Source organism: Spermophilus citellus (genome assembly GCF_964194105.1).
Source record: "Spermophilus citellus genome assembly, chromosome: 8".
NCBI classification, from domain to species: Eukaryota; Metazoa; Chordata; class Mammalia; order Rodentia; family Sciuridae; genus Spermophilus; species Spermophilus citellus.
This window is the reverse complement of record NC_138189.1, coordinates 121,539,171-121,566,274: the sequence shown is the minus strand read 5'-3', so window position 1 is coordinate 121,566,274 and position 27,104 is coordinate 121,539,171. Positions and strand designations below refer to the sequence as shown.

General features: G+C 33.4%; 1 protein-coding gene across 9 annotated transcripts in view; it reads left to right on the top strand.

Annotated features, from left to right (window-relative positions):
- The window catches only part of RAPGEF2 (Rap guanine nucleotide exchange factor 2), a 253,310-nt gene that overhangs the window by 192,797 nt on the left and 33,409 nt on the right, over nt 1-27,104 (top strand). For all 9 annotated transcript variants that reach the window (XR_014023390.1, XM_081304948.1, XM_081304949.1 and 6 more), the window contains 4 exons: nt 7,080-7,211; nt 16,455-16,632; nt 21,820-21,956; nt 22,608-22,766. Coding sequence is in view for 8 of the 9 variants with exons in the window: in XM_081304948.1 (XP_081161074.1) it covers nt 7,080-7,211; nt 16,455-16,632; nt 21,820-21,956; nt 22,608-22,766 (606 nt within the window). In the remaining variant the exon portion in view is untranslated. The remainder of the gene's footprint in view (nt 1-7,079; nt 7,212-16,454; nt 16,633-21,819; nt 21,957-22,607; nt 22,767-27,104) is intronic.

Below are 27,104 nucleotides of genomic sequence, written 5' to 3'. Positions count from 1 at the left end.
GCATGCGTGTGGTTGTGCATGACAACATCTTTCTACCAGTTTGCTAATTTCAGTTGTTTATCTTCCTCATCAAGGATCCAAGGTATTCTCTTTGTGTTCAAATTACCCCCATTTCACAAATATGTGAGTTCACTTTCAGAAAGCTTATAATTTGCCCAACTGTGGCCAATGAAGTTTAAAATTCTAATCCAGAAAAAAATTTGACAGTGGTATTTCTGGGTTGGTAGAGGGTCAGGGTACTACACACTACCACTGTAAGTGTCCCTTACCCCCAGATGCTTGGGACCAGAAGTGATTTGGATTTCGGTTTTTTTTTTAATACTTTAAAATGTTTGCATATACATGATGAGATAACTTTGTATAGGAAATACTGAAACTCACTTATGTTTCATATAAACCTATATACACAGTCCGAAGGTAATTTTATGCAATACTTTTTGTACACCTGTACTTGAACTTTGACCTATCTTGTAAGATTGGCTGTGGAGTTTTCTATTTCTGGCATCATGGGTTCCAAAGTTTCAGATTTTTAAACACTGAAGATTTTGTATTTTTAAATTAAGAATGCTCAATCTATTCTGCATTTCAGTAGCTAACTCCAACATAAAGGCTTATGTTTGGACAAAAACCTGTGTGAAATTTCATGAATATGTGCCATATCGAAACCTCTCTGTTATAGTTCCTTCTGAAACATTATCATGATGTAGGAAAGTAACAAGGAACTGTGAAAATGAAATAGTCACCTGCCCACTCCGAGGTAGTGTTTCAGTCTCCTCTAGAACAAATCAGTATGGCAGTAATAAAACTTTGTGGTTATTCTATAACTCATTTGTAACACATGTCAGGGCAAATACATGACTAATTTAAAGGAATTTGCAGTCAAACATAAGAAGACTACATACCTAAAAGCAAAAACTACTAGCATTTTTATCACTTTGGACAAATTCTGAGCAATGAAAATTTGTCTATAAAAGAGTATTTGGCTTATATATATATCATGAAAGGAGGTAATTTAATTTGCAAAATTTATCAGTGAGCTCCTCTCCACATAAATCTAATTTATTTGAAATTTAATATATAGGTTTTGGGGAATTTAGGTGTGATAGTATCAAAATAAGTTCTTGATGATCTTGGTTGGAAAAATAATATAAGGAATGAAAAAGGAGAGAGGCATCTATAAGGTAGAGTCTGTAGATCACAGAAGTTATCTCTTTACACTGTATTCATTTCACAAAAGATGTTAAAGTGCACAAAAGTTGATTTACCTCATCCAAGGTCACTTGACTTAGGAGGCAGTAAGTTCACGTATGTCTAACATGAGCCTTATGTCTTTTGAGCCTGGTAGAAAGCTAAAAGAATGTTCAGTTCCTACAAATTATTAATTTTTTTGGCAGATTTCTCTAGTAGATGGAAAGCAAACATTTTTATAGAATTATTCCTTTAAAGTATGATTATATTGACACTTAAAAATGTCTAATGTAATATAATGAAAAACTGATTTACATCTGTCAGTTTAGTATCTCATGACATATTTAGAAAACTTTTTTCCTGTCATTACATATATTTATGAACACAGAAATTTATTTTGTACAAAATATTTCTCTTCCTTTGTACAATACTGACCAGTGAATCATTCAAGGACAGGTGTTATATAGGGCATATGTTAAGGATTATAAGAGATGTAGATTGCTTCCTGTGAATAATACTTAGGAGTCCAAGTGTGTACTTTTTCAGGTATTCTTCAAGAAATATTATCTAAAGAAATAAAAGTCAATCATATTATTAACTGGTTTTAAAATTATCTACTAAATTCCTAATCAAGTTGTATGTGGAAACAAGTTAAAGAGTGTCAGAATTAGTAGTATCTGAAAAGATTGTTACTAAAAAGGGGAAAAAAAGAGAAAACTGTGTATATACACACATGCACATGAGCACATGCATTGAAGGCAGGTTAGAGAGAGAACATGAATTGCTTTTTGAAACTCTGAGTACCAGAGTGGGCAAAGGATTCTGTCTGTAGCTAGATGACTTTTGCCACTAAAGCCCTTTCTGAAAATTGCTCAGTCACCCACTACTATCTCCTCTTGGATTCCAGCCACAGTAGCTATAAGCTGAAAAGCAGTGCCTTGCACTCTAGCGCATGATAATTGATAGTTGACATACTTCTTAATGATTTCTGTGTACCATGCACTTCTCTGAGCCCCTTACAACCTTTCACTCACCTATCCTCACCATACAAGCTTTCAAAACCTGATGGATGAGTGGTAAATGAAAATAGTGTCTCATGTTTTCACTAAAATCTCAGAAAAAAATATGTCCAATAATTTACTGACTCCACACAGCTTAAAAAGATAAATATAAGTAGTGTACACAAATGATGATATGGTAAAAGCAACATTTATTTGGATTGATTCTTAGCGATGTATCATAATATTAAGTTAGTTTTGATATTTAATTCACACTAGGTATTATTACTCAGAAGAAGCCACCTGTGGAGACTATAGATTTCAACCATCATTCAAGTCTTATGTATTCTGTTGTAACTCAATTACTTGAAATAAAAAGATTCTGAGGTTAGTTTGGGAAATTATCAGTTATGTATCAGAGTCAGTGGATGATGGCAGTGCTTTCTGGTTTTGTCTTATTCTCTTTTTGAACTATTGAATTTTTCAGTGATCCTAATATGATAGCCTGCATTGTGGAATATGAAGCTCTATTTTACGTAGAACACCTGTTGTTAGTAGAATCTCATGAACCTCTGTGCTTTCCTAGTTGGATTTGGGGTCTGTGCCACAGATACTGGGCCAGATGAGTAACTTAGGGATTCTTGGGGGATAAAAGCATTTGGAAGGAGGGCAGCTACCATTGTCTGTACATCTCTAATTTTAGGAATTTTACCAATTTACCAAGATATTTACTGCATTTATGTTCAAAGTAGAGTCTGTTAGCTAGTAATTTTATAAATGCCAACCACTAAATTAATATCATTGATTATTAAGAGTCTATTCATTTATGAGAATTAAACCATATATAGAGCTTTATTTTTTAAAGCTAATTTTTATAGCATCCCTGTTTGTCTCCTCAAATAAAACAAGCTATTATACAAGCTATTATACAAATATATTATGCAACTATGATTAATTTTAGGCTTATGCGTGTAAGTGGCGTTTAAGCCTATGTGGGCATAAGCATTAATCAAAATTAATATAATCTTAATTAAATACATAATCTGATTTAAGAATTTGACTTAAAATATTACTTTTTAAAAATATATATATTTAGCAGTGTTTGTGGTTAAACTATGAGTCAATCATTTGCCTAACAGTAGGTTACTAAAGTTGTGATTCACAAGTAATATTTTTAGGACTATAGTTTGCTTGATCCAGGAAAAATTAATATAATCAAATATTAAAACCTTTAAATAACAATGAAAAATACAAATGAGAGATTGATTTGCATTGTGTTAATGATTACTGGGAAATATATTGGTGTTAAGATCAAAATGTGTTAATTTCTATTATTTAGTTATTGTTTTATTTTCATTGAACAATTACTGTATATAGCCCCAGGTTCATAAAATATTCTTACTTAAGAGTTTCTGTTACAAATGGTGGTTAGAGTCACAAGATAATACCCAGTCCTATTTTTCTGAAATTTAACTAAATGAGTTAGCTTAAATCAGTATTGGGTCAAGCCTAGAACAAAGTTTGGAATAAATGAATCTTCTCCTCTTGTGGGTTTTTTTTTTTAAATCCCTTATGCAGACCTGGAGTTACTGTCCTGCTAGGGGTTCTCTGTTACCTGATGTCCTTTGGTTTGGATGTAGAGCTTGACCTGTTTAATCTTCCTGCTTGTTTGCCTCTTAAAACCTGCAGTTTTCATAGGCCTTGACTTCCAGCTTCTTTTCCACCTGAGTGTTACGGCAGGACCAAAACAGTGCACTTTAGGCCTTCCCCTACTGGTAATGCCTGTTACAGCTTCTCCCTTTCTATAACCTTGACTGATGTAAAATTTAATAATAGTATTGTTATCCTGATTTACGGGTTTCTTGGACATGGCCTCTTTCTTAGTTTCTGATATAAAGAAGCATTTTATTATGGACCAGGCGTTGGCTCACTTGCCTACCTTTGGGTGAGGCCCTGAGTTTGATCCCTAGCACAACCAAGAAGAAAAGAAAACTAAATTAATGTTAAGTTATGAATACATTTAGTCTAAATTTAATATATCATTATTTCATGCTATCCTATGAAGAACATAGGTGGTGGAAGGGATAAAAGCAAAATGTTTTTAAAAAGTAGGTTTCTTTTCCTGTTTTGTTAACATCTATCACAATGACTTTTGCAGTTGTATTAAGTCACATTTTGAATTGGAAACTTGTTATTCATCTTCCTATTCCCTGCCCCTAGCCAACTGTTCAGAAATAACCGATTTTCAGTATTTATTAAATAGAATTGAGTTTTTTAAAGCAAAAATATTTATCTTCTGATGGTCTTTCTCATTCTGAACTTCTGATGTTTGTGGTGAAAAACAGACACAAGTGAGTACCCTGTGGCATGTGAAGGCTGGGCCTGAGTTGTAGGGTTCTTACAGCTCCTAATGCTCACCTTATAGGGAGTCCTTAGGGAAGATGACCAGGTAATGGATGCTGAAGAGAAGAGGTTTTTGAGACTTGAGTAAATAATCATTTATTGAGTAAAAATTCATTAGATGTATCTTTAGTTGACATATTAAGTTAGTTTTTAAAGAATATCACAATGCGTGGGACGTGTCAACCTGAGTCACATCTGTAGTAGTCACTAGTAATCAGAGTGTTGTGTTGTAATTACGTGTATCAATGGTGTCTTTCAAACTCCCCGAGCCAAAATAATGTTTCTCTGTTGCCTTCTGCAGTAAGTGACTGAACCAAATGGAAGTGCAGCTAGGATGATGAAGGATATATATCTCAGGCTGTGGACATATTATTTTAGTGTCTGATAACCATCATTTAGCTCCATAATTAATCCTAACCATTAACACATGTCTGCAAACTTCTGTCTTCAAATTGTTCCTGAAGAAATCCTGTAAATATTTTCACTATTCTATATTGTGAATAAAGCATTTAAATTCTGAATATAGAAGTATTTGGAATTGTTATTTTCCTAAATTTGGTGTGATGTTCAACATCTTCAACGATCAGTTTAAAAGGAAAACACACTTTTGGTGAGATGATTCCTGTTTATAATGACATATTTGACTGAATATCTCACTTCTCCAAGCTTAACCAACATAAGGATTTTTTGTCTATTTCATTTGGTATGTAATCATATGTCCCCTAATAAGTTCATGCTTAAAGTTTTTTATATACCTGTATCATAATATTAAAAATAATATTTTTGAACAGGTTTATGTAAATATTATTGACTCTCATGTATTTAAGATGGGGGTGGTATAATCTATTCGTAGAGCTAGTTCTGAATGATTGTAGGATATAAATTTGCTTGGTTGAAACTTTGAGGTATCAAAACTCAATGATCATTGTCATAAACCCGAATCATCTCCTATGTGAGCCTCATTCTAAACTATGGAATAATGTCATATTTTTGGAAAGGGAGAGAGGGTTCAGGTCAAAGGAGAGGCAGGAATGTTATTAAGGTAAACCCTTATTTAGGTTTTAATAATTAGTCTTTATATTAATTATTATTTACTAAGTACATTCAGTATGCAGGCAGGAAAGTGGATGTTGCTTGTATTTAGAGATGCCCTTAGCATATATTTTAAAATATTACATGTATTATTAGCCAGTAGTGTAAATGTAATATGACTGAAAAATATAGCTTCCTTTAAATTGAAGGGAGATTGGTAGTGTAGAGGAAAGAGACCAGGGGGAGAGAGAAGGGAAGGAAAATGGGAAATGCTGGGGAATTATATTGGCTAAATTGTATTGTTATGTTGTGTACATATACAGATATGTAACAGCAAATCCCACCGTTATGTACAACCATACTACATCAATAAAAAATGTGGAAAATCAAAGACAACAGTAAAAATAATTGAGTCTTGTACAATGGTACATACCTGTAATCCCAGTGACGTGAAGTGTGAAGCAGGAGGATTGAAAGTTCAAGGCTGGCCTCAGTAACTTATAGAAACACTGTCTCAAAATAAACAAAAGCACTGGGTCTGTAGGTCACTGGTAAAGTCCCCCTGGGATCAATCCCTAGTACTCTCCCCAAACAAAGTAAAACACAAAATGCAGCAGTAATAACTGATAAGAGTGTAAGATTCTTGAGGGTAATGTTTTCTTCCAGTCTCACTGAGTAGCACATAGTACTAGAAAACGTTTCCTGTAAAGATCTGTTGAATGAACGAATGTGTGAATGTTTTCTTTTAAAATTCATTTTCTCTGATTTATGTGGTGTGGACCAAGCACCTGAAGAATGCTTAGTGAATCTGTTTCTATTTTTGTTTAAACATGAACAAGTAGAAAGTTTTATTTATGTTTATGTGTATAGATAGAATTAAGAAATTATGGATATTTACCCAAGTTCTTTGGTCTTTTCTCTGTTGTCCTCCCTGGAGCCCAGTATAGTGTATGACAGTACATTTTATTGATTTTACGATGCTTGTTTTGTTTTGTTTTTCTGTTTGTTTTTAACTTTTAACTCATTTGGGCATAAGAGAACCTCAAATCTCTTTTCTTATCTAAGCTGTTTCTTGCCACAAAATTGCATTAGTGATTGCTAATAAATAGTAGTAGACTAATTTGCTCATTGATTTGTAGCTTGAAAATTGTACTTTACTAAATTAAATGTTTACCAAGTTGATCTTAATCACAAAACCACCTATTTAAGTAAGCATTGAGTTTAATATTATTTAAGGTTCTCTGTATGCCCACAACTTTAAAAATTCATTTTATGATTTTTGGCTGAAAAAAAAAAAGAACAGTGTTTAGTAATTTGCAAACTTAAAAAATGAAAGATCTTCCCTAATAACATTTTTGGCTCAATAATCTGGAACAGAATAAAGTATTATAATTTTAAATGTCTTCTTAGAACTCTTGATTCAAATTGTAATCCTAGTTTTTCCTGCTCCTTCCATAGCTTCCTGCAGATTTCACAAAACTACACCTTACTGACAGTCTCCACCCACAGGTGACCCACGTTTCTTCTAGCCATTCAGGATGTAGCATTACAAGTGACTCTGGAAGCAGCAGTCTTTCTGATATTTATCAGGTGAGTGGGCATATTCCTTATTATTTGCTTTATTTTCATCTGGTCTAAGGAGTTTTATGATTCTAAGTTAATGTAATTTATAAAGTAAGTGTATATGTGTGTATTATGTGCATGTATGTATATAAAATATTGATGTTTATGCTTCACACAGACATACAGTGTGTTTCAAGAAGCAGAGCTACTGTCAAATTGTACTGGTCTGTGTTATTACCAGTTATCAGAATTTTAAATGGAGTGGTAGCAAAGGAGTTTTTTCTCTTGAAAAATGTTTTATTTGACTGTACATGTAGGTTTATGACTCTTACTTGATTTAGAAACTGCAGAATTGTGCTTTTATAAGTTTTTTTCTCATTAAAGTCTTATAAAGTATCACAAAAGTTGGGCTGGGGATGTGGCTCAAGTGGTGGCGCGCTCGCCTGGCATGCATGCGGCCCAGGTTCGATCCTCAGCACCACATACAAACAAAGATGTTGTGTCCGCTGAAAACTGAAAAATAAATATTAAAAAATTCTCTCTCTCTCTCTCTCTCTCTCTCTCTCTCTCTCTCTCTTAAAAAAAGAAAAGAAATATAATCTTTGCCTCTTTAAAGTGACTTTGCAAATTTCTACTTTGATCCATAAAATGTCAGTTTGTCATTAACTCATTAGGAGGTAATTCCACTTCAAATCTTAGAGAAGGCATTGTATAGGGCAAATCTACCTCACACATGTTTCTGGAAGGAGATTTTAAAAAATCATTTATCCAGAGTTCCCTTATATAATGAACAATATGAGTATGTTAGCTTATATCAACTGAGACACCATGGTAGAATCCTTGTCCTTAAAACTTTGAGATGGTTATTATATAAAGATATATAGTGTGAATATAACTGAAGCTATAGCAGTTATCACTATCACTGTTCTCTGCAAATATATGCAAAGTTTAGCAAAATCCCTAGGACATGGATTTATAAGAATATGGTATCTTTTTATATAATTTATTGGGAGCATATTCTGAGGGAAATTCTAGTCTTCCGTGTTGTCACTTTGAGTAGTTTAGATAAATTCATGAAGGAATTCTTGATGATATTTCTGCTTTCCTAGCTATCATCAGAATGTCTGAACAAGAATATAGGTGTGAGTTCACATTGGACATAGATCTGATAAAGTTGGAGCTTGCAGCCTGAAGTCTGAACTGGTTACAGAGGAAGAAGAGGATCCCTGTACTTCAATTTGATTTATTTAGTTGAGTTGAAGGCTATTCCTTTTTTACTTGATGCTTCCAAAGGAAAAATCCAGCAGGTCATGGTGGCACATGCCTGTGATCCCAGTGGCTTGAGAGGCTGAGGCAGCTAGGATCACAAGTTCAAAACCAGATCTCAGCAACTCAGCAAGGCCTTAAGCAACTAGGAGACCCTGTCTCAAAATATAAAAAGGGCAGGGGATATAGCTCAGTGGTTAAGTGCCCCTGGTTTCATAATCCCTGGTACCAGAAAAGGATGTAAAAGAAAAAATTCCATACGTATATCTAAATATGCAGTTATTAACTATGCAACACTTAGCCTTTGATAGTGATTCTCAATAGACAGTTTCTGTTATCCTCGAATCAGAAATTCTTAAGGTGAGAAGTTTTATACTTGGTTCCACTTCCAATCTCAAATTTGAATCGTTTACTAATTTACTATTAATCAAGCATCCAATCTCCCGTGTACAATTCTGGCCTAGGATTCTTTGAGCACATAGAGATTGAAATTGAACACTAGGTACAGGAAAGAAAAGAGTAGAATATTGCCAACAATGAGAGTAGCAGAATTCAAGAATAAAGGGGATAGGAAAGGCATCAGAATACAACAGACACTAGTATGGCAGTATGTATAAACGTGGATGTGTAACCAATGTGATCCTGCAATCTGTACACGTGGTAAAAATGGGAGTTCATAGCCCACTTGAATCAAATGTATGAAATATGATATGTCAAGAGCATTGTAATGTTTGAGCAACCAATTAAAAAAAGAAGAAGAAGAAGAAAGTGAGATGACCAGGGAGTAGCCTTAGGAGAAGAAATGCCTGTTTTATCAAGGACACATCCTGATGGGTTTATAGTAGGGAGTTTGGGAATTGAGGGAGTCCTTGTCTTACAATTTCTGTTTTCTCTCGGAAGAGTTCATTTGTTGAGAGTGAGAAGGTTGCCTAGTTGAATGGCAGCTTCAAGAAAGCAGCAGCTCATTGGTCTTGTCTCCGTTTTTTTCCTCCACAGCCTAGCAGAGTGCCAGGAAATTGTAGGCATTTAGTAAAGCTGTGTTCGGTGAATATAATTGAAATAATAGACTAGGGGATATAAGCTGTATATGAAAGGAAATTAAGAAAGATGTGAAACTTGGGCATAGACGGTAGTAAGTAGTCTTAAAAAGACTGAAGGCCCTGCTTAAGTTGAGAGAGGGTTACCTTAGAGGCTGAAAGAATAGGAGATTGGTGGTAGAAAGCTGAGCGCCTCTTGGTGATGTGAGACAGTGCCATTTCCAGACATGATTAAATAGTTTAATGGTGTGACTATCAGTTAGTGGCTTAGGTGGACTGAAAATATTTGTACAAAAATAGATCCATAGAACAGAGTTTAAGCAAACTGGAACTTATATAATGATGTAATATATCGTGCAGGAAACAATAACAGAGAAAATGGTGGATTATTTAATGTCACATTTTGGGTGGGGGTTATATTCTCCTTTTATGTCATAATTAAGATAAATTCCACATAAATTAGGGAGTTTTCAAATTCTTAATGTTATAATGATCAGAACATTTTAGTAATTAAGTTATCAACTGAGACAAAGATTTAGTCAGAATATAAATAATTTATACAACTTAAGAAAATGCTTAATTTATAACATAAAAGTAAACATATAAAGTACAGAAGTAAATGATTTATAGAAGAGAAAATAGAAATCTTTGTATCTTAAAATATTTAGAAATTTTGTACCTTAAAATATTTTAAATATGTTAGTAATTGACTAGAAGAGGACTTAAGTATGAAATATGACACTATTTTGCCTATGAAGTAAACACAGATTTTCTTACTTACGTGTTTACTTTTACACAGTTATGATGGGATTGTAGTTTTAGGAAAGCAATCTAGCAGTTTACATTGAGAACTATAAAAAATTGTCTTTTTATGTTGGCCAAATTATATTGTTATATTATATGCCAGTATGAGTATACATATATAATATATCAATAGAAAGTATGGAATTTCTTTCTTTTTTAGACATGAATTTTTGAAAGACAATGTTGAAGTGAAAAAGAATGATGATATTAAGTTTGGAAAAATGTAAATTTGATACACAAACTAGGCTTAATAGAAACATGTTTACTCCTAAATATATTTTTGTACTTTCCACATATATATATGTTATGTTCCAACTCACTTTATTGTCACTTAACTTAGCATCAACATTAGCATTCAGTATAACTTCCTAGCCTAAATTTGTATCAGGATCTGGCTTAAGAGCTAGTTGGGTTAAATATATATGTTTGGAATTCTGTACAAAATTTATTTAGATCAAGGGTACTTACTAAGCAACCCTTTTATATATGACAATATGTGTGACATATTTAATAAAGATATTTTTATAAAATAAAAGGTGTAGAATTTTACTTTTATTTTAGTTAAATTGACAGTTCACTCGAGCTGTATGGCATTTAAAATTTCCTGTTTGTTCTTTTAAAAATGCCAATTAAAATGATTTTAAGAACTATATTCACAATAACAGAATATATTTAATCTCTTTTGATTTATAAATAAGTCATAGGGCATTGAGCATCAATATGATAAAATTGTTATATTTTTAAGAATATTCCTACTTAAATACTAAAGGGCAACTAAAACTATGATATAGACTATATATGTATAAAGTAAATTAATGTAGGACAGGAGTAACTTGCCTAACAAATACTGGTTTAGTCAGCTTTTTCGCTGCTGTGACTAAAAGAACTGACCAGAGCAATTTGTAGAGGAGGAAAAGTTTATTTGAGGTCTCACAGTCTCCATAGAAGGCTGGCTCCATCCCTTCAGGCTGAAAATCACAGCTGGAGAGTGTGGTAGAGGAAAGAAGCTCATATCATGATCAGAAAGCAGAGAGGATCCACTCTCCAGATACAAAATATATACCCCATAGTCATGCCCCAGTGAACCACTTCCTCTAGCCACACTCCACTAGTTTTTAGTTATCACTCAATCTCTAATTTGCTGATTAGGTTAAGGCTATAACCCAGTCATTTCTTCTCCAAACCTTGTTGCATTGTCTCACATATGAGCTTTTGGGGGACACCACACCTAAACCATAACAAATACATAAGCCTTTCTTCTTGCTCCTGAGACAAATATAATCAGATACCTTTTAAACAAAAATTGTACAGGTGTAGAATAAAAGAGTTTAAAAACCAGCATTAATCTTAAAAATAGAAAATAGCAAGTATTTTATGTATATTTATTGCAAATGCATATTTTTAAACATTATATTTCTGACTTAGCAAAGTGGAAAACATTTTGTTACTGCTTTATCTATTTTTTTCATAAATACTATTAAGAAATCTGGGCATATTATTTAGTATTTTGTGTTGGTCAAATCTGACATTGAATCTTAGACAATTACTATGTATTATTTACAGTTAGCAACTTACTAATTTCCTTGTGTTTTCTCATCTGTTAAGTAAGGGTAATAATATAACTTGCTGAATTGATATGAAGATTATCATATATTAAAAGCATCAAATTTAGTGCTAGATATGTGGTAGTCATTCAGTACATAATATTATATGAACCATTTGGCCAGAACTTAACATTTACATTTAATCAGAAAGAAATTTGTTTAGTGAGGGCTGAAGTTGTGGCTCACTGGTAGAGTGCTTGTCTAGCATGTGTGAAGCACTGGGTTCAGTCCTCAGCACCACATTAAAAAAATAAATAAAGTTAAAAAAAAAGAAATTTATTTACAGGTACACAGGGAGTTGGTGTTTAACACTTTTTTTTTTTTGTCAAACTCTTCAAATATAAATTGTGCAGGGCTCATTGCTGACACAGAGAAATGTAGAAACTATATAAGGGCTACAGAGAAAAATGTATTCCCTCTAGGATGATACTTATGATTTAAGCTATAACTGAAATCCTTTCCCCTTGTTGGATCTAAAAGTTGTCTTTTGAATGGTGAGAAGCTATAGCTCCAAGTTGACATGTAGGTTCATGGAGATTAGGTGACTTTGCTGAAATCACATAATGAATGGTAGAGGCGAGAATTGGAGCCCTAAACTGAATTTCTTTGTTCCTTCAGCAAATATAAATTCAGTAAATACTGGGTTCTAGGATCTAGGAGTTCAGGCCTCTTCCCCTGGAGACCAACTTTTGTTCCTTAACCTTTCACCTCTAGTTGGTCTCCAAACATCTTCTTGTCTTTCACAAAAATGGTGGTTGACACTAGTAGATTCCTGAAAAGTTGCTTATCAAGGTCTTTTAAAATGTATTATTTAGAGAATTCTATAGTATTTTAAAATAAAATGGAAATTTTTTCTTAGCAAAAGCAATTTTCCAAGTTACTGGTTTAATAAATGTTATTTTATGAATAGCTTGTTTGATTTAGCCTTTGTCTGTTCCTCCCATGTTCCCCCTCCCTACCCCACTGTGAATCAGCCTTCTTAGATCAGAGAAAACATTTGGCATTTGGTTTTTTGGGATTGCCTAACTTCACTTAGCATTATCTTCTCTAACTCCATCCATTTACCTGCAAATGCCATGATTTTATTCTCTTTTATTGCTGAGTAATATTCCATTGTGTATATATGCCACATTTTTTTAATCCATTCATCTACTGAAGGGCATCTAGGTTGGTTCCACACTTTAGCTGCTGTGAATTGTGCTGCTATAAAATTGATGTGGCTGTGTCCCTGTAGTATGCTGTTTTTAAGTCTGTTGGATATAGACAGAGGAGAGGGATAGCTGGGTCAAGTGGTGGTTCCATTCCCAATTTCCCAAGAAATATCCATACTGCTTTCCATATTGGCTGTACCTTTTCCCCCACATCCTCTCCAACACTTATTATTGTTTGTCTTCATAATAGCTGCCATTTTTCTGCTGTCATATATAAATTTTAAAAATTAGTTTAAAAAATAAGCTTAAAAAAACAAAGCCAGGAAAAAATGAAGCAAAACAATAAAACAATATTAAAAAACAAAGTATAAAATAAAGGAACATTTAAAATTTAAAAAAAAAAGAATGGATTTAGCAAACAACTATGTTCAAATGAAGTGGAAGGTTCACTTTGGAGAGATGACAACAATTAACACTCCAAAGTTTAGTCACCAGCATGGATTAGAGGCAGGACTTAATTTCATTTAAATGATAGTGACTTCTTTGGGATGGCATAAGATATATATATATATTTTTCATATTTTAGCATATGTTATCTGCTTTAAAATTAAAAAATAACTTTTAGTTATTTCAAATATTAAAAATGTTTTTGTTTATTGCTTTTGTCAGTAGTGCCTCTTCTTCAATCTGTTCTAATGTTAAAGAAGGAGTGTGTAGAGGACTGATATATTTGAAATTATAAGATAATGAGTAATAGAGTCTTCAAAGTTAAGATGAAACTGGGGTGAAAATGTAATCATAGTAAGCATTGGCAGCTTCTTTTAGACTTCAGAAGTAAGATAGGGATAACAGTGATGCTGGCCTGGTTTCCCTGACCACAGCCTTGGCCCACAGCATCACTTCAAGTTCTACTACTTCAGTGTCTTTCTAGAATTTAGAGATAACTCTCTGAATTCCAAATTTAAATAAAGAGACAAGTTTCTGAGTGTGTCATAATTTAATTCCCCCTGCCTGGGCCTCAGATGCCTCTTCTTCTATCTGAAACATCTCTCTGCTCACAATGGTCAGTAGCACGAATGCCATTCTTTAATGGGCATTTGTGGACATTAGGTTTTCTTTCTTGAAGTATTTTTTTTTTATTATTAGTTGTTCGAAACATTACATAGCTCTTGACATCATATTTCATACATTTGATTCAAGTGGGTTATGAGCTCCCATTTTTTTCCCCCCGTATACAGATTGCAGAATCACATCGGTTACACATCCACTTTTTTACATACTGCCATACTAGTGTCTGTTGGTTTTTTTTTTTTTTTTTAATTGTTGGTTGTTCAAAACATTACATAGTTCTTGACATAGAGGATAGGAAAGGCAGCAGAATACAACAGACACTAGTATGGCAATATGTAAATCAATGGAAGTGTAACTGATGTGATTCTGCAATCTGTATACGGGGTAAAAATGGGAGTTCATAACCCACTTGAAGTATTTTTCACTTAGGTGTTTCTTATAAGAAAGCATGTATCTGAAGTTCAGGAAAATGCACCTAAATAACAGCAAAAGTGATTAAAACTCTGTTACTCTTAAGAAAATTTTAGCAAGTGTTTGTATTGCTTCAAAATGTAGAACGAAATCCTATGTTCTGTGATATAAACCCAGACTTTAAAAAGGTGAATCTTTGTTGATAAAACAACAACAACAACAAAAAATAGCACAAGTCATTTTTTAAAATTATTGAGTTGAAATTATAGAAGGGGACTGGGGTTGTAGAGACTTGAGTTGAAATTATAGAAGGGGACTGGTGTTGCATGTAGAGGTCTCGCATGTGTGAGACCTTGGGTTCTATCCTCAGCATCACATAAAAATAAACAAACAAAAAAAAGATATTTTGTCCATCTACAGCTTAAAAAAATTATAGGAAAAGTGTACACATCCTCTGTAAGCCACATTCATATGTAATTAGATTGTGCTTAAAACTCTGGAGTCAAATTCCTGGTTTTTAATCTTCATTCCACAATATGTCAGTATCATTACCTTGAAAAAAAAATAATCTCTCGTTACTTGCGTTTTCAGAGACTAATAAGACTCAGTGGCTTTTAATTCATGAGGTTGTTTTAAGGATTGAAAAAGTTAATACATGTATTGTGGTTAAAGCAGTGCTGTGGTACATTGTTAAGTATTCGGCGTTTAGTCAATTATTGTTATCAGGGTTGATATTTTATATTTTTATATTTTAAAAATATTTTTATATATTTTTTTCTGATTTTTTAAAGTTATTGATGGACCTTTATTTTTATTTATTCGTTCATATGTGGTCCTGAGAATCAAACCCAGTGCCTTACACATTTTTTATTAAAGCTTATTATTATCTTTAAAATCATACAGACTTTGAATTGAAATTGGTGAGCTTTATGATGCACATTTTCTACAAAGTTAACTTTACAATATGATATTTTCCAGAGTTTAGTATTTTTGTTAGAAAAATACATTTGTGATGTTCAGGATTGATATAGATAACATTTAATTAAATTCATTCTCACTATATATAAGCATTTAGTGAATTTTATGTATATAATGTCAGTAAGACTCTGTGTGTGTGCCTGTGTGTGTGTGTGTGTGTGTGTGTGTGATTAAGACGATTATAGATTGACCTGAAAAGATAATTGTTCTAGGCTTCAGATAGCTTAGCAGAATACACCATCTTGAAATAAGTGACTCTGGTGACTAAGAAAATAATATTTAGGTGTTGGTATATGTCTTTTTAAGTTGACATTTGGTTGACACTGTAACCAGGTATGTTGATAACTGGGAAGACAGAATGTGTCATCTTTAGGCATATATCATCTCCTATACTGTTTATTGATGTAAACTTTGAGAGTAGTCATTTTAACTAATTGTTACTGTTTGATTTTTATCAAGTTACCTTTGACTTGTGGTTCGTTTCTCCTTAAAAGGCTGTCTAAGAAGGGAAAATCAGTTTAGTCTACTTGGCATTTATAAATTCATATCAGTTCTTCTGAAGGAAAAAGTGTTTAGAATCAACAAATTGTCACCCTTTAGCTCATAGTTTATTTAAACTGTTCTATTTGAAAAATGAAATGAAAACAAGCACCACTATTCTTTATTCTACTATGTTTCAAAGGTTGTGTGATGCCTCAGATAAGAAATACAAACTTCTGAGATGAAAAATCAGTCATCCTAACATTTTAGTATGAATGATTTTGTTAAAGTAGTTTTTTTATAGTGTCTACACAAATAGTTGTTGAATGTTGAGTCCTTCTAACTTAGTTACAGAAAAATGAATACAACAAAACTATCTTGAGCTATAATTGTTATTATCTCTTTGGGTCCCCAAAGATTGATTTACTTAAAATAGTTTTTAAAGTATTTTAAATGTTCGTTTTTAAGGCCACAGAAAGTGAGGCTGGTGATATGGACCTGAGTGGGTTGCCAGAAACAGCGGTGGATTCCGAGGACGATGATGATGAGGAAGACATTGAGAGGGCATCGGATCCACTGATGAGTAGGGACATTGTGAGAGACTGCCTGGAGAAGGACCCAATCGACAGGACAGATGATGATATTGGTAAGTGCAACCCACAAAATGAATCTAGGAGCAGTTAAAAACATTTAGAGTAAAACTGATATAATAGAGTGCAAAGTCTAGTGAGCTTTAAGAAGTCATTAATTTATGAATTTCCTTTGTGTAAATGTTGGTAATGAATGCTTTTCCTTTGTATATACTGTATTTGTCGGAAAAAAAGAGAAAGTCAGTGTTAGTCAATACCTTTAGAAGTCTACATATAATACTGTGATTGAAACTTCCTAGTAAAATCCTTCCATGTAACTTCTTTCATAGCTTAATTTATTACACACATGTACACACACACACATGCACACACACACAGAGAGCTAAATTTGTCTTCCGGGTAGTATTATTTCCATTAGTTTTCTTCTAAGCACTATTTCTGTGTTTTTTTGTGTGTAAATGTTGGTCGATGAACGTTAGTAAATTTTCGTGTCAGTGAATTTGCTTCTACTCTGGTTCCATGTGAAGGAAGTCTGAGTGGATGAGGATAGTATGTCAGGCTAACAGGACATGCACTGTGAGGGTTAAGACTCTCTTTATATGCATCCTAAAATTAAAAGATCTAAGCGACTTTATACCTACCTTTCCACATGAGCAAGAGTCAGTTGTGTAAAAATGGCTTTGTATTTGAATATGTCCCCAACTCTGACTTTTTGCTTAGAATATTAAGAGTAAGAGCAACTTCTGTTGAGAGTCATCTCCCACCAGAGTTCTGGAATCCATAACCACCCTTGCCTAAGCCCAGATGATCTGTCTGTTCAACCACTTGCCCAACTCTTTGGGTCAATATGCATTTGAAGAGAAATCTAAAGAACTGAGTCTGTGGGATTAGCTATAGGAAGGCGTGGGTATAAGTATGTGTGAGTAGCTTGTAGTATTACATGTTTTAGCGGGACAAACATGTTTGTGGAAGAACTTTGACCATTTAAAATAGATATGAGATAGGGAGTAAGAGGGATAAAATATGGAAAACCAAATCCTTGAATTATTTATGTGTAATTTAATTACAATCATTGATGGGAGTTGCTAAATCTCTGTAGATGAACATCATATGGTCATAATTATCCATCCACTCATGCAGCTAATGTGGTAGAGCGTCTTCTGGGTGCTGAACATTTTCTAGCTCTGAGCATCTCCATAGTGAACAGTACAGAGAGGTCCTTGTTCTATCGAAGTCTGTTGGAGAGACAGAGCAAGTGAACAGGTCAAACACTGCAGATAGTGGTGAGTGCTGCGGAGGAGAATTTAGTGGAGGTGGAGGAGTGAAGTGAGTTCTCAGATTCATCCACTGAAGACCAGGGGTGTGGTGTCCCTGTTATGTATCAGGAACCAATGTGGTCATCTGATTTCTAGTGTGTAAAACTGGCTTTTTAATATTTCTGTTCTTTGTCCGTAAAAACTTATTTTGTTTTTAAATTCTTGTATTGTACTTGAAAGAATGAAAACGGAAGTGTGTTCAATTTACCATCTTAATTCAGAACCCTTGCTTATAGTTTTTTTTTAATTAGATAGAATATTGCTTATGAATAGGTTCATTTGGTTGGAAGTCATCTTTTTGTAAGCAAATATATCTGCTCTATTTAATCTATTTTTTAAATAGCTGTGGAAGAAAATGCTGATTATTAAAATATGTGCAGGATGTCTGTTATTCCTGGAAATATAAGGCTTTCACTTTGTATTTGAGAAGGCTCCTATCCCAGAATTCTGGAAAGCAAGAAGTGCTTATTCTTATAAATAAATGCAAAAATAATTTGCTTGCTTGTTTTCTTTGTTTTTTTTTTTTTTTTTTTGTGGGAGTGGGGAAGGGTACTGGGGATTGATTGAACTCGGACACTCAAGCACTGAGTCACATCCCCAGCCCTATTTTGTATTTTATTTAGAAACAGGGTATCATTGAGTTGCTTAATACCTCACTTTTGCTGAGGCTGGCTTTGAACCTTCTTTTTTTTTTTTTTTTTTTTTTAAATTGGGTCTTGCTAAGTTTCCCAGGCTGGCATTGAACTTGTGATCCTTTTATCTCAGCCTCCTGAATAGAAGCTGGGATTAAAGACATGTGCCACTGCTCCCAGCTATACTCAATTTTTGAATTTTTTAATACCATTTTATTTGTTTGTTTGTTTATTTTTATGTGGTGCTGAGAATCAACTCCAGTCCCTTATACATGCTAGGCAAGCACTCTACTACTGAGCTACAGTTCTAGCCCCTGAACTTTTATTTTTTGTTTTGAGGGCTTGATATATTAAGGTAGAAGAAGAATGGCTTTGATCTCTTTCAAACAATTCTTTTCCATCCTGCTTCATGTACCACCAAAACCTCTAGATATTAAAAAAAACTTAATATTATTAAGACTTTTTAAAATACAGAATTGAATCAAGCAAATCAAGATAGGCTCATTTTCTGAATTGACTTCAGTTTCTGGTGTCTATACTTTGATTTGTTTTTTCTTTGTGTTACAATGACTACTAACAAAATTTTTTAAAAGATTAATAGTTCTCATAAACAAGAACATCCCTATCCTAACAAATAGGATATGTTATAGTAGTATATCATTCTAATAGATTAGAATATAATTCTAATCATTTTTTCTAAAAATACTGAAAAAGCAGCCCTGCCCCCTTCCCCATGGCTCCTCCGTTTAATTTGTTCTAGGGACTATCTTAGTACTCATCCCAAGTTCTCGGTTCTTGGCTACCTCATCTTAGTTTGTATAGTACTCATGGCATTATCCGAGTTTAGTTTGAACCAAATGCTTAAATGGCCAAATGCTTTAAATTTATTACATTTTTAAATATCAATGATAGAAAAATTATTTTTTAAAAATTGCTCCAATTCTTCACTATAGTTGTATAGACGAGTTTTCACAAAACCAGTGTTTGGATATTTTTGAATCCTTGAGCCTTAAAAACTATTCAGGTAAGCATTTATGTCATCTTGGTTTTTCTACTGAGTTTGAAGAACTGTGTACATCTACTATTATTAGATCTTTCCCATCTTTTTTATTCTTATAATATGTGATATACAGTTATTTCTTATCTTGTTATATTGTTTTAATGCCAATCACTGGTCATATGTCACAGATTGATTGCATGACCCACTAATAAAATAAGAACCTGTCAGAAACAAGAAACATGTTTATGCAAGGTACTTTAAAATCATTGTAGCAGATATTAGTGGAGATAATTCACATGATCTGCCCACTTTTTCTTTTCTAGTCATGTATGTGGTAATTATTTGACTTCTGGTATTCTGAACATATCTTAAATTCAATTTCTTACATATAATTAACTTCTGGTCTCACATTTTCCTTAAACCCATTAACCTTTGCTTGCCCAAGGAAATTTAACACTGCTAGGAGAGGAGAAAGGTAAAATGTGTGATCTACAGGTTATAAATGTGATAGCTTATGGTGAGGGATGAGGGATGACTGCTACAGAAATTAGGCTGGAAACACCAGAATTGTGATGTGCTGACCAGAGGACCATAACTTTTTCATTTGCTTCTGTGTTCCAAATGAAAAGGTCAGTACAGTTGTAAAATAGTGATTCCTACCTTTCATATGGATAGATATAGGTCATCTCTTATAGTAGTATTCAGAAACTCTCTTCTGCTGCTCCTGGAAATAAATACATTTTATGGCACAACTCAGACACACCTACTTATTTTCAGAAATAAAACCGTTCACTAAACAGAATTTATTCTTTTTATGAGTGATGTGCTTTAATATTTTATCATCATCTTCTTTTTTTAATACTGGCTGCAACAGTAAATTCATTTTCTGACACACAAATCTAGGTCAGGTTGAAGAACACTGTCCTACTGGACAGAATGCCTGGGTGCCACTTATTATTATTCTCCTGATTATCAGAGCCACCTTGTGTAATACACCATGTAGGAGGAGGGATGATGTAGAGTCTAGTCAGAATGTGACATTACCCAGCTGGGCAAGAGGAAACCACTCAGTCTGTCCTTCTGGAAATGTAGTATTTTCACAGATTATATTTTTCTGTTTTACTTTTTCCCTAGCAGTTAGCAAAATATATCCAATAACATAAAATTTGTTGCTCAAACTTAACAGAAGGAATGTACAAAGTACAGTTAAATTGTGTTGGCGATAAGAAAAATGTAAAGTTTTTATTTAGCTGAGAGGTCAAATGATACCATCTATAATTATGACAACAATAGCAGTTATTTTTATTGAATATTTACTCTGTGACAAGTACTTTATCAATGCATTTGATTCTCACAGCTATTCATGAAGGTAGATATATTACAAATGTGAAAACTGTGTCTTAGGGAAATTTACCAACTTACCCAAAGTTAAGAGAACTAGGAAGAATTCAAATGTCATGACGTTTGTGCTCTTCACTACTATCCACAGAGTCCAGAGTCCATGTTACTGCCACCTTCTAATTATATGTGTCTGAGCCTCAGTTTCTTCCCTATGAAATGAAAAAGAATACATGTACTTCACAGGGCCATGATGAAGAATGAGGAGAAAATCTAGTAGATAATTAGAAGAGCTACTTACTAATAGGAAAAACATAACAAAGAATAGAGATCATAGGATTCGAGGGACTATGAAATCATCTGCCTATACCAAAGTATAAGCTGTTTCTCCACAGCATTGCCTGTGGAAGAATGATCAAACTTTTTCTTTTTTGCCCATCTGTGGGATAAGAAATGGTATATCAGTTCTTATTTCATTACATATTGTAAATATTTAATTGACTATTTTTTATAGATTTGTCTAATCCACAGAAACTCTTCCTTGAAATATTTTTGAATTAAAGGTAGTTATTTTTGCCATTTTAAACATCCACCTGACCAAAAAGGTATTAGAATGGAGTTGTACCTTACTAGAGACTTCTCAGAGCTTCATTTTATTTTGGCTGTAATAAGCCTTATTCAAGAAGATAACAGCTGGGTTTCAGTTGGAATTTCACATTTTAACTTCAGTTATTTCTTCAGTGCCTTTAGAGTTTGGGTTACAGCGCCATGTTCATGGTGACAGAAATCTTTATGTACCTACAGAAAATAAAGTTTTTATTCAAGATACTTAAAATGAGTCTTTCAGTAGGCAAAATTGTGTGGCATTTACAAAGAAAGAAACCTAGAGCATTCTTTTTGAAGACTCACTTTCAATAAAGGGTGCTGTTTTGACCAGGAGTGTCTTTTGCTTTTCAGAACAACTCTTGGAGTTTATGCACCAGCTGCCTGCGTTTGCCAATATGACGATGTCAGTGAGACGAGAGCTGTGTGCTGTGATGGTGTTTGCAGTGGTGGAAAGAGCAGGGACCATTGTGTTAAATGATGGTGAAGAGGTCAGTAAATATTCTTCCCTTTTTAAAAGCTTGTTTGAGGATCTCTCAATTTAGCACTTAGACAAAACCCAGTTTTTATATTTTCCTTGTCAGAAACCAGCAGTAATAAGTTTGAATAAAGAATTATGATGTACATATTTTGTCACAGCATTCTAAATCCCATTATTTTATTTTTCATTATATATAGTATTTCATACAATATTGATAGTTTTTTTATGGTGTTGCAGATTGAATCCAAGGCTTCACACATTAGGCAAATGCTCTACCATTGAGCTATAGCCCCATTAATGTTTCAGTTTTGCAACTTATGATAAATGTAATGCTTTTTATCAGGATAATATGATGTTAGGGCAATGGTGATCATTATATATCATTTACATGTGCTTTGGGGTACAGAGGAAACTCTTTTCCTATGTCACTTTTGAGAAGAATATCCAAACATGTAGATACGTGGTTGTGTATAAATGCTTATTCTGTAAACTTCCTAAAGAGCTAATATCACTTAAGTTATTTGTTCCATCTTTAAGATGGATGATCTACCAAGCATTTTTAGGTACCATTCTAAAACTTTCAGCTGTGACATCGCAATTCTACTTCCTGCTTTTTCTCTATTTTTATATTTGTTTGTTTGTTTGTTTATTTATTTATTAGCTGGACTCCTGGTCAGTGATTCTCAATGGTTCTGTGGAAGTGACTTATCCAGATGGAAAAGCAGAAATATTATGTATGGGAAATAGCTTTGGTGTCTCTCCTACCATGGACAAGGAACATATGAAAGGAGTGATGAGAACAAAGGTGGATGACTGCCAGGTATAAAATATATTTTTTATTCTTTTTTTATTTTGTTCTTTATAGATATACATGACATTAGGATATATTTTGACATACATACATGGAGTATAACTTATTCTAATTAGGATCCCATTCTTGTGATTGTACATGATGTGGCGTTACATTGGCTGTGTATTCATATATGAACACAAAAGTTACCTTCTATTCATTCTAGTGTCTTTCTTATTCCCATTCCCCCTCCCTTCCCTTCATTCCCCTTTGTCTAATCCAGTGAACTTTTATCTCCCCCCCCCCACACACACACACTGTGTTTTAGTATCTACATATCAGAGAGAAAATTTGACCAGCTTATTTCACTTAGCGTGATAGTCTCCAGATTTCATCCATTTACTGGCAAAAGTCATAAAATCATTGAATGTTATTCTTAATGGAAAACACTTTTATGCAATTTGGTATTTTTCTGCCTATATTAATATGTCATCTTTAAATAAGATTTTAATGTAAAACTATTACTTTTCGCCTTATGCTTCAATAAATTATGAATCTCTCTGGAACTTACTTGAAATGCACAGAACTGTGTTCTGTTTTTTTAAAGGGTATTCTCTAAATATGCATTTTAAATTTTCCATCAGAAGTTATTAATAATCTATACATTGATTTGACAATAAAATGCATATTATGAAAAACTCAAAAGTTGATAATTAAAGGTAACACAGTACAGCTATACAATGTTATTATTTAAATTTATACAACAAAGTAATTGATTTCAGAAGAGACATGGAAGTTAATCATAGTATGAATCAGTGGAAAGACTTGCTAGTAAAAAATAATTGCTAATACAAAGAAAATACTGGGTAGCAGAAGAGAAATGGCATTTGTATTGACAGTATATTAATATTCTTTCTTTAAAAGCATTTAATAATAAGCTAGAGAAAATATGTTAACAAGTGTGAAATTTAATTAGATTAATTTAAATGGGAACTTCTATGTTAGTGAGGAATAAATTTAAGATGCTTTTACTCTTAAGTGTTTATAATTTATGTAATGTCTTCTAAAAATTACTCTTTGAAAGAAAACATTTTAATGTAAATAAGGCAAAAAGATTTTATTTGACCTAAGACTAATGTTAAGGGCTTGTTATATTTATTAGTCTGCATTTTGCTTGACATCTGAATGTAGTTTATTCTGAAAGAACATAATTGTATTTATTTGCTACATGCCCACACCCCTTTTAAAAAAAATTTTGAGATAGAGTCTTGCTAAATTGCCCAGGCTGATCTTGAACTTCCTGCCTTCGCCTCCTAAGTTGGAATTACAGGCATGTGCCACTGTGCCTGAGTCATAATTGAATTTTTATTTAGTCAGATCAATGTACAGTAGTGTCATTTATTTAAATTTTAAGCATTTTGCTTAAACTAAAATGAAAAAACACATGACTATAAATAAAATAAGCCTTCCTACAGAATCAAAATAATTTGCCAGATAATTACTTGAGTAAGCATCATAGAGGGGAAAAAAAGAGACTATGAATTCAAAGTTTTAAATACATAAAATATGAAAATAATTCTAAATATAGTCACTTCTCAATTATTTAGCATAATAGAGGAAAACATAATGGGTAAATTCCAAATTCTTTATTTAATATGAGAATGTACATTTAGGAAGGATTATATGTGATATTTCAGCTCTGGAATTGTATTCCAAAAAATAATGACGACAAGGGAGTAAAGACAATCTAGAAAAAGTATTAGAGATTTCTCCATCTTGTTATCTTTTATTTTTCTCCCTGAATCCTTTCTTTTCTGTTTGGGATTTCAATAACAGTTGAGTTGGAGTCTGTTTCTTAGAGGCCAAATAGAAGTTATTTTGTTTGTGAGAGGTCAGCAGGTACATCAGTACACCTAGTTGGCTAAACTACTTTCATTAGAAATGTAACCATGGAACCTAAATGATCTTAAGAGGCATATAAATGTTTTAGAGTAATTGGTAAAAATGTTATGTGACTGAATATTACAGAGTATGTACATGTCAGATACCATTAAGTGTTTATCTTGGAGTTCTGGGAAAGGAAGAGGAGGTAGGTGTTATGTTAGAGAAGAGAATCTTATCTATTTGTAGAACAAAAAATTAGTAGGAAATCCAGAGTGATGGCAAAGTAGACCACAACTCAAAACAAAACTCTGGTTAAGATATATAGACTCCTGTAACTCCTAATGTGCAGTTCTCAGAAATATGTAGAGGGTCAAAGGTGAAGTTCCTTCTGGAGAAACTCTTGTCTTCTGCTCTGCTCCACTCCATGCCACTGTGAAAGGAACATGTTAAATCAGAGGATTCACAAATCACTCCTGGACATTCACCAACCCACCTGTTCAGCCTGACATTTTATTCCTTAAGAATACAACAGGGAGTCTGGGGCTATAGCTCAGAGCACTTGCCTAGCTCTGAGGCACTGGGTTTGATCCTGTACCACATAAAAAATAAATAAAATAAAGGCATTCTGTCCATCTACAACTACAAAAAAAATTTTTTTTTTAAAAAGAATGTAATGGGTGAATTAATTTAGACATTTTAAGTGCTTATTTGAGTTAGGATTTTAAGTTATTTCTGTTAAAATGTCCTGTATCTGTCAAGAAAAAGAAAAAAAAATAATAATTTTAGCTCTTCCTCTTGGAAACAGTAAGAACTAGTAAGAACTATAAAATGACCTCCATGGTTTCTGTCATTTTACTGACCACATTATAGGAAATCAACAGCTATTGTCTGTAATGAACAAAAGTGGTGATATGTTTTGCAAGAAAAAGAACTTTGCTTAGGATTGGCCCTAACTATCTAACATTCCAGTGGGGTCCAAAATAAATATCCCATAATGCAACACCTGGTTGAGTTCATGTTAAGCAAAAGAAAGACAGTAATGAGTGGATTAAATTTAATGTTTTTTAGGATCCCCTGATGTGTTCAAACTTGTGTTTTGTTTTGGATGATTCCTTCGAGTTCTCCTCTTCTAGTTGTTTCTCTCTGGTGTCTAGTCCTTTTCCTTTGTTTAGTGTGAAGAACAAAGTTTAGAGCTTTAGACATCCTGTGGTACCTGGTAATTGGTATTGGTTTTCAGCCTTGACCTGTGCGGTGGTTAATTCAGAAACTGGATGAGGGGCAATGGGGGATTAGAAAAGACAAACAGAGGGCTGGGGCTGTAGTTCAGTGGTAGAAAGAGGTCTTGCCTGGCATGTATGAGGCACTGGGATCAAGGTTCAATCCTCAGCACCACATAAATATAAACAAATAAAGATATAAAAAATACTATAACATTATTTTAAAAAAGAAAATAAAAGACACACACACACACACACAAAGAGGGAAAAGGCTGGGGCCTGGTGGGCATTATGCTCTGGTAGAAATGCAGTGACCAAGAACCAGCTCAGTATGTTTATTATGTAGGTTTTATCATCAAAAGGATTTCTTGAGAGAAAGTTGCTTCAAAGCATGTAGAACCAAGATTGAAGACTAATGGCCCAGTTATAATTATCAACTTCTACCCTAATTCTCTATTGTTAGGCAGTTGATGCCTTTGGCAGTTGGTGTCTGAACTTTAAGAACCGATGATTCTATGACCAGTACTGAACCTTTGATGTAGGGTGACATCCTATCAACTGGGCAGTCTCTCTTGGCAGTTCCGCACAGAGAGTTCAAAGAAGAAGCATTGCTTTAATCACTGCTCCCAACAGCTTTTATTCCCATACATACTTCCTCCTTTTCTTTTTCCATTCTCCTTTGTCCCCTTCTTCCCCTCTTCGTCTTCTACCCCTGCCCCTTATTTTTCTCCCTTTTTGCCTTCTCTACTTCCTGCCCTTCACCCTTCAATGGGGAGCAAACACTTGGATACCTAATTTGAACAATTAGGTGTGAATTTTCCTTACAGACAAGAGTTTGAGTTTCAATATATTTAACCTCTTAAGGTAAATCTGCATTAGAATCATCACTAAAGTAATTCACAAATTTTTAACTGTCTTCATACCACTTTAAAATTTACCTGATAATTTCATGTTAGAGTTATAAATTTCTTAAATCAAAAATAAGTTGCTAATAAAAAGGGTAAATGTTTTCAATTAAGATTCATTTTTTAGATACTAGTTCTGTATGACCATATTAGAAATTCAGTTTTAAGGGTTTTTTTTTCCCTTTTTTTGGCTGGTATTTCAGATTGTTACATATGAAATGCCAAAATGTCTATCTAGACACTAAGAATTTCAAATCAAATTCATTCTAATTTCCTTAAATCTTTAGTCAAGAAGATTAATTTTAGTACATTCCTCTTCAAAAAGGGTTTTCTTTCATACATCCATCTACTTATTCATTTTT